Consider the following 14742-nt stretch of genomic DNA (forward strand, 5'->3'; position numbering starts at 1 on the left):
TAGGGCCGCGGGGCTCGGCGGGCCACTCGCGGGTTGTCAGAACGGTCGCGGCTGGAGTGGGGTGAGGCTGCGTCGCTCGGTCTTGGCCGTGTGGGGCCCGCGTAAGGATGAAAGCGCAGAGGACACAGGGCCGCTGGAGGCGCAGGTAACGAAGCTGGGGTGCGGTGCGGCCGCGGCGGGGCTTCTTCCGGGACCCGTGCTGAATGGAGAGGACCGAGGCGACACTGAGCCGCGGCTCCTAGCGGCGGGGCCGCTGCCTGAGCTGCAGCTGCCAGGCAAGGATGTGTAGAGCCCCGGCGGCGCATGGAAGCTGAGAGCCTTCGGGCCCCAGGACCCTAGGGGCCAGGGATGAGTTAGCGAGGGCAGCCGCGGGGGCCAGTTCCGACTGCTACAGGCCGAGGCGACGACCGCCGCCCGCCCGCCCCTTCGCCGCAGAAGCCGCTAGTTCCTTTCCGCACCCGCGCTCCTGGCCCTGGAGATCATGAGGTTCCGCATCTACAAGCGGAAGGTGCTGATCCTGACGCTCGTGGTGGCCGCCTGCGGCTTCGTCCTCTGGAGCAGCAATGGGCGACAAAGGAAGAACGAGGCCCTCGCCCCGCCGCTGCTGGACGCCGAGCCCGCGCGGGGTGCGGGTGGCCGGGGCGGGGACCATCCCGCCGTGTCCGTGGGCCTCCGCCGGGTCTCCAACGAGTCGGCGGCTCCCCTGGTCGCCGCGGCCTCGCAGCCCGAGGCGGACAACCTGACGCTGAGGTACCGGTCCCTGGTGTACCAGCTGAACTTTGACCAGACGCTGAGAAATGTCGATCAGGCTGGCTCCTGGGTGCCCCGAGAGCTGGTGCTGGTGGTCCAGGTGCATAACCGGCCGGAGTACCTCAAACTGCTGCTGGACTCACTTCGGAAAGCCCAGGGCATTGACAGCGTCCTCGTCATCTTTAGCCACGACTTCTGGTCGACAGAGATCAATCAGCTGATCGCTGGGGTGGATTTCTGTCCTGTTCTGCAGGTATTCTTTCCTTTCAGCATTCAGTTGTACCCCAATGAGTTTCCGGGCAGTGACCCCAGAGATTGCCCCCGAGATTTGGAGAAGAATGCAGCTCTGAAGATGGGATGCATCAATGCTGAGTATCCTGACTCCTTTGGCCATTATAGAGAGGCCAAGTTCTCCCAAACCAAACACCATTGGTGGTGGAAGCTGCATTTTGTATGGGAAAGGGTCAAAGTTCTTCGAGACTATGGTGGCCTCATACTTTTCCTAGAGGAGGATCATTACTTAGCCCCAGACTTTTCCCATGTCTTCAAAAAGATGTGGAAATTAAAGCAACAAGAGTGTCCTGAATGTGACGTTCTCTCCCTGGGGAGCTATACTGCCAGTCGCAGTTTCTATGGCATTGCTGACAAGGTAGATGTGAAAACGTGGAAATCTACAGAGCACAATATGGGTCTGGCCCTGACCCGGGAAGCGTATCAGAAGCTGATTGAATGCACAGACACTTTCTGTACTTACGATGATTATAACTGGGACTGGACTCTTCAATATTTGACTGTATCTTGTCTTCCAAAATTCTGGAAAGTGCTGGTTCCTCAAGTACCTAGGATTTTTCATGCTGGAGACTGTGGTATGCACCACAAGAAAACCTGTAGACCATCCACCCAGAGTGCCCAAATTGAGTCACTCTTAAATAATAACAAACAGTACCTGTTTCCAGAAACTCTAACGATCAGTGAGAAGTTTATGCCAGCCATTTCCCCACCTAAGAAAAATGGAGGGTGGGGAGATATTAGGGACCATGAACTCTGTAAAAGTTATAGAAGACTGCAGTGAAAAAAATCACAATTAGAAAAGCAAAAGCGACAGTCTTCTATTTTTGATAATTGTCCAAACAGAATAGACAATGAATAAAAGAGTTTAAGGACTGGTTTCTGCTTTAATACAAAAAAAAGTTCTTGTAAAAGGTTCCAAATATAGTGATCTTTTCCTTTTATGTCTGATAAACACAAGTTTTCATTTTGGGAGTTGGGTTTTAAAGCTCAGTCTGTATCTGCTAAATAATTGTGAGAGAAGAGGGGAAATTTTACTTAAATTGCATCTATTAATCTTTTTATCTGCAACTTTGTACACTTTTCCACTTTCAAAACTTAATTTTAAGTACAGCAAAATTTATTTAAAATTGTCATAGCAGTAAGAAGTATTACAATGAAATCGTTAAGAGTATTAATGGAACAAGCCCAGTTTCACTCTGGACAAGGTTACTAGGAAGGGATTGTTTCCCTGGTTTTATAATTCAGAAGTTATATTTGTTTAACACCCTGTCAAAAACTCATTTTCAGTATTACAGTCTCCTGTATTATTGTGTTAGGATTTGCCTGTGCTTTGGAACCTTCATAAAACACTTTCTTTTGGAATGTATTTGATTGATAAGAAAGTTTAAACACTGTTTTCATCTCAATGTAGACATACGGTGGTTTTGTTTTTCTTCTTTTAGTGCTGCCAAAATAAAATACTCATTTTTGCATAAAAAGATTGCTAATCATTTTGCAGAATAAATTGTTTACTCTTTACACCAAAATTCAGTAAAGACATTCTAGAATTTTTAAAGTTAGCATTACATCTTCATATTTATTATCTGTAACATTATATAACTGAGTTTGAAATAAAACCCAGCTCTTGAAAATGCATTCTCTTTGGAAGAAATTGGCTTTCAAAATTAGCCAGGCATAGATAATGAACAATAAAAAGCTGCTGTGTAAGTGAAATACAGCCAGAAATGGTATAAAGTTCAGTCATGCCAAAGTGAAACATGTTCCAGTGCCAACTTTAACTGAAATCCTACTTTTTAAAAGGATAAACACAGTAACAGGAAAAAGGCTTAAAATTTACTCCACATTTAACATGGAAGTTTCCCTTAACAGTATGCAATAAACATTCAACCAAAAATTACTGATAGCCTAATATCTGTGTAGATACTACAATTAGTCATTTCAATCTAAGAAAATTGTGTAAGTGCACAGTTTCAAAATTATTCCACAAATTAAGATATTATAGTTGAAAAATACATATGGTCATCTAAGTTGAGGCTAATAGTTTTTTTTTTTATTTAACAGCTTTATTGAGATATAATTGACATACTGTGTAATTTCCTTGTTTTGTGAGCTACTGCCCCTCAGCCCAGCCTGATTCCAGATTTCATCAGGATTACAAATGTAAATCAAGATGAATTTCCAGACTTTGTACCAACTTTTGGTACTCTGCTCTGTCCTCCACAGTTCAAAGGATTAAACATACTAGATATTATAATTTCCAGGACTAAGTAAGGCCAGAGGTTTGAATTGGCCTTTTGGGGTCCAGGACTGGGTTAGCAGTTTCTACATTTTCTTTCATGTTGTCCTAAATATTTTTGTGAGAAAAAAACCTGTTAGGATTTTTCTTCTGGCCTGAAATAGTTTCACAAAATTAATAACTTAGCCACAGATACATTATCTACTGCTCACTTTTAGGTATTATAAAGAAAAATTTATTAGACAACACTGACATTTTGTTTTCACGTAATAATGAAAACAATTTTCCTGTGGGAGCAAATTCCCAGTATGTTTTTTTTTAAACTTACCATTTAAGTGTGTTTTCCCAGGACGCATCAGCTCCAAGTCAAGTAGTTGTTTCAATCTAGTTGTGGAGGGTGCAGCTCATAGTGGCCCACGTGGGGATCAAACCAGCAACCTTGTTGTTACAGAGCACCCTGCTCTGACCAGCTGAGCTAACCAGTCACCCCAATTCCCAGTATTTTTAATTGTCCCGTTCTAAAATTTGTAAATGTACTCTAAAAGCAAGAGGTGTTTTAATACTGTAATAGTAACTTCCAAAAACCTCTTTAAAGAAATTTTCAAAGTACTAAATAACCTGTATTTTATTGTATATTTTCTTCTGTGACAGAAATGAAAAGAGTAGAGTTGAAGCAAGAATATTACATTTCAGAGTATTTGTATTGTAACTATTTGAATTAATATTGGTTAGTAAAGTTCTAAGGATTTGTTTCAAGCATAAATACATCCTATGAGACTTCTAAACATTTTGAGATTCTACACCCTCCACACACATATTTCTAGTTAATTGCATTCTTGAGAATTTTTGTGACAGACACAATGTAATGAATATTTTGAAACTTTATTAAGGTAATGGTAAACAAAAGAAGCCAAACACAACATAGAAGTAAATATATACAGGTTGTATTAAAAATGTTTAACTCATTAGAAAAAATATCCATCTATCAGAGTAATAAAAAAACTTACCGCCATAATTAAGGAAACTATGAACTCGTTATATGCAAAAAAAACAACACAAAAAGCCCCTTCAGTTGCCCCATTAAAATCAAAATTGCAAATTTTAATTTCTTGAACACTTTCAGTTTTAAGACAGAAGTTAACATAAAGAAAATCTATTTTAAGCCCAAAATACACTTTGTTGAATATCTTTAGTTTTAAGATAGTAGTTACCAGAAATATCTTAAGTCCCCCAATTTTTTACTCTTAACCTTTACTTTCTAAAATTATTGACTTAATCCAAGTCATACAGCAAAGAATTCTGAAAACTGAATGCACAATGAGTCACATGATCTTTAATAATCTGCACACTACCATCCTGCATATTGGTTTCTTTTATGTTGTCAAAACCAGGTATATTGTGAATTGCAAATGAAGATAGGTGATCGCCATCTAATTCTTTCTCTTCAGTCATTACTGGTTCTTTCAAATTATCTTTTTCCTCATTTGAGTAAACACCTTTTTCTTTTATAAATTCAGGTTCCAATTTTGACTCAGGTTGCTGAGACTTTCCAAAGAGCATTTGAGAAACATCCAGAGACTCTTGTTGAAAGCATGCAACTGAACCACAATTGTCTTTTTCTAGTGCTTTAACTGCTATAGATGAGTCAGAATCAGTTGTTGAGGTCTGAGGATATTCTCTGTTTTCTTTTTCAGTTAGATGACTTCCTTCATTGCCTCTTTCTTCCTTTTCATGCAGCTGCTCCGAGTTACTACATTCTTGCAACTAGGTCAAGAGAAACAACAAATTAGTAATTCTTTGAAACAAACAAAACTAACTTGTACCCTCCGGAAATATTTTTTTTAAAAAACTGTGAGGGAATAACTTGCAAACCTGCAGACAGGCTTCTTCCTTCTCAGTCATTCTCCAAATGCTGCCAGTGATTGCATTACTGACAGTGCAAATCTGGCATTAATTCTCTGATTAAATCCTTTCGATGACTCATCTCCCTCAGGATAAAATAATCCTGGCCTACAAATCCTTATGCAGTCATAAGAGCATTCCTGAATTTTCGTGATTTTTCAGAGCCACTTTCCCCCAATGCATATAAACCAATTTTGCTAGTTACTAAATCATTTCTATGTCCAATACTGAAGACTATAAAAATAACCAAACTTAAGATTCAACGAGAAAGAATGAACAAATTGTAATAACACAGTTCCTATGGTTTGAAAGTCAAGGCTTTTTGTCCCTGGACTAACTTCCCAAATGTTAAAGTTTCTCTCTATTCCTCATTGGACAGTTACTTTGGGATTAAATGAGATAACATGTGAAAATGAATTGCAAAGTGTTTAGCACATAGTAAAATACATGCAAAAAAGTTTTTATTCCTCTTAACATCGCTCTTCCCAGCCATTATGTACATTTAGTTTAAAGTTATGACATCAAGAATTAAGATATTTATTAGGCTTTAACTTTGTCCTAAGTAACTATTTTATAAAGTCCACCAAAATCCTTACCTTTGCCTGAATTTGAATCTTGCTATCAGTAACCTGAAGAACTTCAATTAATGGTGGGGTTAGGGGCTTTGTTAGTTCCACCGGCGCGCTTAGGACCTCTTCAAGAAACTCATTAACATTTTCTTCATTGACAAACCACCTTTCCTAAAATAAAAAAATTAAAAAATATTCTGCTTTATAGGTCATACTTGACACAGTTGTACCTAAAAACAGCTCATAAAAGTTCAGAATTACACTTTTAAAATGTTTATTTTAACATTATTCCTCCTGTCTTGGCCAGAGAAAAACAGTAAGAAATAAGAATAGCAAGAGTACATACACATACAGGAAAAGACCTTAAAAGAAAAAGGTCTTACGGTAGTTCCTTTTCTAGGTCTCTGTTAAACCTGAGGTATGTTTTCTCTCCTAGATAATCTTACAAATGACATTTTCTTTTCCTTTTTTTCTCTTAATATTTTATACGATAAACATTACCTCTAAGGTTATAAATGCAGTCCCAGCTGTAAAATGTAATTCAATTTTAGAACACTTCCTAATGAGTCAGCTACGAAATATACACAACAGGATCTATTCAAATTTTCTGTGACCAGTTTGCATTTTAGTTTTTGGCCAGGTAAGAGTCAAGTATAATATTTTATTTAAGAGAAGGATATTCTATTTTTAAGCAATTAGATAATCCAGTGAGACACTAGCATATAGCTATAAGAATGAGGTATCTTTCTAAACTATTAGGAAAAGCAACAATCATTTTGACAAAAATCCCAGACACAGCAATTTGTTCATATTCATGTCAAGTGAATATAAGTATATAGAGTTGAAGAAATAACAATATTTAAAATTCATAAAATCAGTTCATTGTTGAAAAGAATAAAAGGATTTTCCTCTGTACTTTCATATAAACAAATTTCATAATTATAAATAAAAGCAGTTCATTGTTTGGTCCAACAGTTCATTATTTGGTCCAAATAGGGGGAGGAAACCAGGAAGAGACAAGTTTCAAGTTTTCTTCTATCAAACAGTGTTTGAACTTGGGAACACCTACCAAATAAAAATGAACTTTGGGAACAGAAAAATTTTACTTTGGCGTAATTTGCCTTGCTATTATTTGAAGATCCAGAATAACACTGTATTATAGAAAATACCACATTTCTAAGTTTCATGTCTCTGGAAAAGACACATTGATTGCAAAAAATACATTAGTTTAATCTCTAGTTAACCCAAGGAAAAAATAACACGTATTTATAATGAAAATGGTTATGATTAAAATATAAATGATTTGCATAAAATTGTCTTCACATTCTAATGACTGATTTCACTCTAAAAATACTGAATTCAGTATTCAGCTTTAGGAAAATTCCTAGTGAATATTTAAGGCTTACATAAATATATTTTGTACTTGTTGATGTGAAAAGTAACAATTCTGACCTTAACAGCCACAAATCAGTTTCTTACATTGTAATTATTTTCATATAATGCATATGATATAATCATGATATGTTATTTGTCTACTCACCTACTACTCTGGTGATTTTTAAAATACTTTAATACTTAGAGCCTGTTCCAGTGACAGTGAAATGTAAAGAAAAAATTGAACATTATGGTTTCCCTATCAGCCATAGCAAATGTGATGATTAATGAAATTATAAATCTATTTCAGATTTCAAAGATATAAAACACAGTTGCCAAAATCCCATTTTGGTCTAGTGTCTTTGATAAAATAATGTTAGCATACTAGAAAATCAGATTAAAATATATTCTTTAGTATTCTTTCAACTGCTTGTCCACAAAGCTTTCTTCCCATATTGCGAGTTATTTTCACATTAGAACAATTACAGGAAATTGACTGCTTTCCTAAATTTCCCCCTTCTAATGACAAAAACAGGTAGTAAATTTACTATTTTATATTCTCACAAAGTATTTTACCTAGTCCTGGCTACTTATTTTACCACTTTTGGTGGGTTTCAAATTAGTCCCTTCTCACAGAAGATACCCCTCATAAAATATAAATGTAACTTATTAGCAAACTTCTAGAAGTTTGGGAAGAAGTGAAAATTTGTCAGGTTAAAGCCCAAGACGAAAAACTTAATTTTTAATATATCATCTGTGCAACTAGTGTTGTTTCTGGGAATTAAACCTTTGACCATGGTAAAAAAAAGCTTTAATAATTACATGTAACACATATAAACCTCAATCAAAACCACTCATTGTTCATTTATGACTTTTTTTTCATGCCAGTCATAATAAGGTCTGAGGGAAGCACATCTCACACAAGAGCATGAATACCCACTCATCAGGCTTATGAACTACAAACGATCCATTTATGAGTATATAAGTTTTTTTCAGAATTTGCCAATAGTACTGGAGTATTGAATCTGAAATTCAAGGACCTCAAAAGTCTAAAAAGTATAGTAACAACTACAAGGGGACATACTGAATTATTCATCAAAATTATAGCCTAAGTAAACTAGGTAATGCTTAGCCCAGTTCTAGAGTATTTGCCCAGAAGACGCGTAGCTGATGTTGGTACCAATAAGTTTGACAAATGTTTATAGTACACTCTGTTAAATGCTAGCCATTGTGTCAAATACTAGTAGGCACCTAAAGATCATTAAAACGGACGCAAAAAAAAAGGTACTTTCAATGTAATATAACGCCCACCAGAGGACAACGTCACCATCATCAGCGACTGTATAATCCTATGGCAGAAAGAGCAAGGGATTTAGATTCACGGTTGGTTCTGAGTTAGTTTTCCTACATAAGAACTGTGTGGCACCGGCTAAGTTACTTTTTGCTCTCTGGAAGTAAATTATTTATTTTCAGTGGTCGACAAAGTATTTACCAACTTAAAATATGGCCATAACACAGTGCCTCTTAAACTTATTTGGGTAAGAAACCCCTTTGAGAATATGACTAGAGTTATAGCCCTTCTCCCCAAAAGAAAACACCTTCAACTTTTGCATACAATTTTAGAGGTCTACGGATCCCTGGGAATCCATTCATGCCTCCTTCAGAGTCAAGGGACTTCAGGGAAACAACTGCATTAAAGACAAATTTGAAGATTTGAAACCCATCCATCAGAAGGGATGAGTATGTCCTCCCTTACCCCCGCCTCCCGCCACCACCACCAATATGCGTTTAACGTTCACTGACATCTTTCATCACGTGTATTAATTTCAAGTCATTTCCAGATACACTGTAATGGAAAATGCTTTGTTTAGGACAAGCTGAGAAGATGCCTTAATAGCTTTAAAAAGTAGGATGGACTATTTCAAATTTTAAGACTTTAGAGAGACTATTACCTCCAAAGAATCGTCGTTTAAACCGTAATACCACTCTCTCCAATGTCCATAGCACTCTGCAGATTTGGCCAGTTCTATTACTGCATTGTTTGAAGAAATACTAACCACTGGTTCTTTGGTACTCAATTTATTCTCTGGTGCAAATTGCAAAAAGAAGGAATAATAAACGAAGTCTTGGGTGGAGAAGCACAATTTGTACCGGAGGGGGCTCACATCCCCTTGAAGACTTTGCTGCTGGATCCGAGGCACTTGAATTAGCAGCGTCAAGCATTTTTCATCCTGGTTACACTGCAAAGGAGGACACAAAGGTGCCCTGCAGTCGGTCCCAGGGCCACCCATGGCAGGATCAGAAGGCCCCCTGCCCGGGCTTTCCCAGGCCACGGGCGCCTGCACGGTGTCGCCACGCTCACTCCCTCTTCCAGCTGAAGACCCCCTGTCAAGGTCCCCGGATGAAGTACAAGGGGAGCCTCCGCCACCGTCCCCAGGTGAGCTCCCGGTTCCGGGAAGCGGTTTCTCCCCGATGCCCGCAGTCGACACACCTGGCCCTTCGAAGTCCCGCTCCTCCAGTTCGGAGACGAGCTCCTCCCCGGCGGCGGCCGGCGTGTGGATCCCGGCGACCGCAGCCCCAGTCCCGCTGGGATCCGAGCCTGCGCCCCCTGCGCGACCCACCGTGGGGTCCGCCTCCCCCTCGCGAGCGGAAGCGCCGGCCGCGCCGTCAGTTCCGGACAAGTCGGCGGACTCTTCCGGCGCCGCGGCGGGCTCCCGGCGCGCGGCGGCCAGCGCCACCGGCAGCGTTACCACCAGCTGTCGCCGGGCCTTGTTGAACTGCGCCTTGCCGCGGCTGTCGTCCACCGGGTACGGGAGCGAGAGCCGCAGCCGGTAGTCGGGTTTCCTCGAGTCGAGGCACAGCAGCTTTCCCGTCACCTCCAGCGCCGCCTGCTCGGCCGAGCGCAGCAACGGCAGCTCGATGGTGACCACGAGCTCCTGGGGCACGGGGCTGGGGGCCGAGTCCCGGGAGCAGCGGTAATCCTGGAGGTCCACGTGGTGGCGCTGCACCACGCGGTAGCGGGGCGCGGTGGGGGCGGGCTGCGGGGCTGCCTCTGGCGCGGAGGGCGCCCGGGGCTCCTGGACGGCAGGGGTCCCGGACACTGCCGGGCATCGGTAGGGGTAGGGGAAATCGGGGAGAGGGCTCTGCAGCTCCCCCTCGGGCCGCGCAGGGGCGCCTCCGGGCAGAGGCGTGCGCAGCACGGCCGCCTCCGGGGTCCCTTTATACTTGATCTTCAGGGTCTTGGCATTTCTGTGGTCCAGCTTCACGCCGAACTGCTTCTCGACGGCCTCCAGAGCCGTCGTGTCCAGCATCTGGCGGAAGCGGTCGTGGCGCCGGGCCAGGGCGAGCGCGTCCGGGTGGAAGACCACGTCGTAGACCGTGTAGCGGAGGCCGCGCCCCCCCGCGTACTCGCGGCCGGGCGCCAGGCTGTAGGGCAGGGACCACTGGCTGCCGGCCGCGGCGCTCCCGGAGCCGGGCCGGCTGGAGGGGGCGCCCACCAGGGCGTTGCTGCACACGTTCACGAAGCAGCGCCGCGCCCCATCCAGGCTGGTGCGCAGCACGTGGCCCGGCTCCGGGTGCACGAACCGCACGTCCACTCCGCGCTCGCGCTCCAGCGCGGTGATCTCCGCCTCGTAGCGCCGCCGGTTCTCGGGGTCGGTTATCTCCTCGGCGTACTCGGAGAACAGTCGCCGGAACTGCGGGTCCTGAAAGGCGGAGGTGAGCCGCCGAACCTCCTCTCCGCTCAGGTCCAAGTCCTCCAACGGCGAAGAGGCTGCCGCCTTGGTCATGCTGCCCCTCGGCCCCTATCCTTCAGTCCAAGGAAGAGAAATCCGAGACCAGGTGGGTCGGACGCGCAGTGGTGTCGCTGGTCCGCGGAGAGCAGAGTGAGGATGTGGAGGTCGGTAACGGCCTGAGAATTGTGCCCAGGGCAGCGCGTTCTCGTTGCCATGGTGACACCACCGACACCCGGGAGGAGGGGCAAGAATTGCAGTGGGATGGCGGAAATGCCAGAAATGCACCTTAGTTTATTAAAACCAACTGCGTACCCTACGGTTCGTGATTTTTAGATTCCTGTGCCATGGTGCAGTTACTTCTGCACTGGGATAACTATCATAATAATTGTCGTAATTTCCAGCATTATGTATGTTATTCATCGTTGAGAACATTTCAAGGTAGAACTGATCCCCATTTCACGGACAAGAAGATGGGACCTGAGAAGTTACCTGACCAGAGTCACATACTGTATTCACAAACTGTGACTTATGCCTGCGTTTATCTGCCTTTTCACTTCATTAAACCAAAATTTCAGTCCTCTGGATATTTTACCATACAGTTTGCCCTGTAACAACTCTCCTTTGGGGCAAGAGATATGGGCAGGCTATTGATAAATAACTAATGATCAACAAACATGTAAGACTTCATTAAGTAAAATGCAAATATAAGATACCACATATCACCTATCAAAATGGCAAAGACTTTTCTTTTCCTTGAAGTGGTCGTTGAATTCAGCAAAATCTTTCTACAGAATAGTTGGTAACTGTATAAAAAGCCTTTAGGATGTATATACTTGATCCAGCAATTCCAACTCATAAGAGTATGCTCAAAGCAACTTTATGATTCTAAAGGTTTGGGAAGAATTGAACAGTGGAACTGGTTGAGCAGATTTTGGTACAGCCATACAATGCGATTCTATGCAGCCATTCAAAGTGATGGTATAGAATAATATTTATTGACTAGGGTAGTTAGTAGTAGTTGTTAAATCCAGTGATGATTTTTCTGTTTTCATTTCGTTGAAACTAGCCAACATTTAACAGAATTGGTGTTGGCATTACCTCAGTGTCAAGACACTTTCCAGGCTTCTCTCCTCATCAGACACTTGACACTACATAGTCTGCTTTGTGAGTGTTTGCCTCTGTTCAACTTCTAAGTGGAAATGCCTTAAGGCTGCGACCTCATGTCTTCTTTAACTCTCCTTCACAAATAAATTTACACTCACAAATACCAGACATATCAGGTTCTAAGCTCCAGAACCCTGTATCCAGTTGCCCATTTAATGTCTCCATTTTAATGATTTAATGCTAAGCACATGAGGCTTGAAATGACCAAAAACCAGAACTCCTGACTCCTCTCTCCCAACTTCTGTCCTCATGATCTCTTGGCAGCATTCAAAGCTGGATACTTCAGCCTCTGGCAGAACACTCATTGCTACTGTGCAGCTTGTACGCGGGTCCTTGAGTGTCAAGAACTTAAATGTCACCTTAGTGACACCCTGTGATATGCTTCTCCCACCTCCAGCACCCCACTGAAAATTGCCCACATCATTTTTATTTTCACCATGGTTTATATTTGGTATTTTCTTTTTATAGGGTAATGGCTTGCCCCATTTGAAGGTAAGCATCATGAAAGCGTGGACCTTGCCTTTCTGGTTTACTACTGGATTCCCCAGTCCCTAGGACATATTAGGTACTCAGATATTTAATGAGGGGATATAGTAAAGAAAAAAGCAAGTTTAGTGTGTATTGTATGATCCCCAAAGATTTTTATAGGACAAAATGTATCCAGAGAAAAATCTGGAAGGATATATATCAAAATATTAACATTACTTCTGGTAGTAGAATTGCAGGTCATTAAAACTTTTTTCTTTATGATTACTTCTATTTCTTAATTCTTCGGTTATGAACTTGTTTAATAAAAAGTTTAAAAATACCCTATCATTTAGGGCTTAGATTTACCTCTGGAATGGCTATGAGGCATAAAGATGAATTGTGGAAGATCTTTAAAGCATGTGAGGGATGTATAAAATTGCACCCTTTTCTATTATAACCCTCATGTCAGTGAACATACCCAATGATTGGTTTTCACATACTTCAAGATACCTTTGTACCTTCAAAATCTGAACAAGTTTCATCTTAAAGGCATTTCCAAACATGAACACCTCATACCACACACATGAAAACAGACCACACCTGTTGGAAATGAGAATGGCCTTCAGAGTTCTTGAACCCTCTGAAATTACGTGAAATTATGAGTGGGGATAGGCTCGTGTGGGTTTTTCTGAGTAGGGGGCCCTTAGTTTTCACTGGATTCTCTAAGAAGGGTCCATGCCCGCTACCTGGTCAAACTTCTTACTATGTGACATAAGAAGCTCTTTGGGAAAGACAATGGAGTTGTAGAAAAGCTCCCATGTCCCAAATATGAGCTCTTGCCTAAAATTCATTCCTTGAGGAAAGGCTATCCTTATTAAAATATAAATGTCTTTTGAAGGAGGACTGAGTATTAAGACCATTATCAGTTTTTAACCCCTTAGTGCAAACTGTCTTCTCTTGTCCTTCCACAGACACTGCCTGCCAGCAAGCACACAACTCTTGGGAAATAGAGGTCCAGAGCAGATGGTCTGAGGCCTACTGACTTCAGCCAGTGGGTGCTCCAGCCTGTGCAGTCCCTGGCACTTCCTATGGTTTCCCAACAGATCAAGTGTTGCTTTTCTCATGGCAGAGAAATCTTACCCGCGGCCATCTCGTGTGATCTACCTCCTACCCGGATTTCTGCTGTGAGGTCAGCCACACTTCAGCTGATTAAACACCATGTCAGGGAGCACCCGTTTTTACCCAAAGCAGAAGCCCAGGATACCCTCTCAGGGCTGCTCCTCCATTGCCCTGTCTTTCAGACCTCCTTTTCATTTCCAGATGCTGATTCCCTCCTGGTTCTAGATCTTGTCTGATCCCAATACTTATTGCTGGCTCTGGCGTCTTATCTGCTCTTAATTGACTGCCTTGCTTCATCTCACTTCACTTCACCTTGCTAACCCCTAAATGCACCCTATCTTTCTGCCCATTAACTGTGTTTCTAAAGAGATCTCAAAAAGCTCATCTTTATTTATGGAAACAATTATTTGCTAAATGAATGAGTTAATGAGGGGACACCTTGTATTCTATTTCCATTTATAACTTTCTGCCCATCTTATTTAGCTCTACGGTTCTCATAACGACCAACAACCTAGTGGTGTCTCTTTCACTACCAATTTCAAGGTCCAAACTATAAATTTATTCAAGCAATCCAGTAGCTTTTGGACTTATGCCTTGATGGCATCTTTAACTTCAAATTTTTAGGTTATTCTTGAAATTAAATTTTGCTCTTCTAACATTAGGCATCTTCTAACATTCTTCCCAAATTTTCCATCCTCAAACCACATCTCCAATTGCCACTGCATCCTTAACTACTAATTCATTTATCACTACATTCACATTAAATTTTCTTGAGGAATTTTCCCTTCATTATGTTATGTTTTTTTTATCAGCATCTTTTCCTGAAAAAACTATTTTCATTAAAAGTAATGTCTTCCATTCCAGGCTCTTTGTAATATTGTTACTCCTACATTTGAAACACTCTTTGCACCTCTGACAACTTCTGTCATTCAGATTCATTTCTGGGCTATTGCTAAGCCATAAATTAAAAGTAAGGGAACGATGTTGAGTGATTACACCCAAAATAGCAAAACATGATGCTTCAAAGTAAACATAGCTTCTAAATGTAAAAACTATGGGGACTGTGTTTTTAAGTTTCCAGCGCCAAAAGATAATTAGTAATGAATAGTAATATCCTGAAACAGAGGTACTCACT

The 14742-nt window shown here is 41.9% G+C and overlaps 2 protein-coding genes, 1 long non-coding RNA gene and 1 pseudogene across 3 annotated transcripts; 2 read left to right on the forward strand and 2 right to left on the reverse strand.

The window, feature by feature from the left end:
* Positions 1-24: 24 nt before the first annotated feature.
* MGAT2 (alpha-1,6-mannosyl-glycoprotein 2-beta-N-acetylglucosaminyltransferase) lies at positions 25-1917 on the forward strand. The gene has a single exon (XM_033108992.1). It carries the CDS (start codon positions 482-484, stop codon positions 1820-1822), a length of 1341 nt encoding a protein of 446 aa, XP_032964883.1. The 5' UTR covers positions 25-481; the 3' UTR covers positions 1823-1917.
* Positions 1918-4201: 2284 nt separating this feature from the next.
* On the reverse strand, positions 4202-10936 carry DNAAF2 (dynein axonemal assembly factor 2). The gene is made up of 3 exons (XM_033109172.1): positions 9075-10936; positions 5776-5919; positions 4202-5041 (listed from the first exon to the last, which is right to left on the reverse strand). Exons 1-3 carry the CDS (start codon positions 10908-10910, stop codon positions 4550-4552), a joined length of 2472 nt encoding a protein of 823 aa, XP_032965063.1. The 5' UTR covers positions 10911-10936; the 3' UTR covers positions 4202-4549.
* On the reverse strand, positions 8000-8089 carry LOC117024339 (uncharacterized; annotated as a pseudogene).
* Positions 9998-13480, forward strand: LOC117023930 (uncharacterized). The gene is made up of 4 exons (XR_004423284.1): positions 9998-10044; positions 10869-10962; positions 12489-12512; positions 13460-13480. It is a non-coding gene; the product is annotated as an uncharacterized LOC117023930 (long non-coding RNA).
* The last annotated feature ends 1262 nt before the right edge of the window (positions 13481-14742 follow it).

The sequence above is a fragment of the Rhinolophus ferrumequinum genome, chromosome 6 (assembly GCF_004115265.2).
Source record: "Rhinolophus ferrumequinum isolate MPI-CBG mRhiFer1 chromosome 6, mRhiFer1_v1.p, whole genome shotgun sequence".
Taxonomy (NCBI): Eukaryota; Metazoa; Chordata; class Mammalia; order Chiroptera; family Rhinolophidae; genus Rhinolophus; species Rhinolophus ferrumequinum.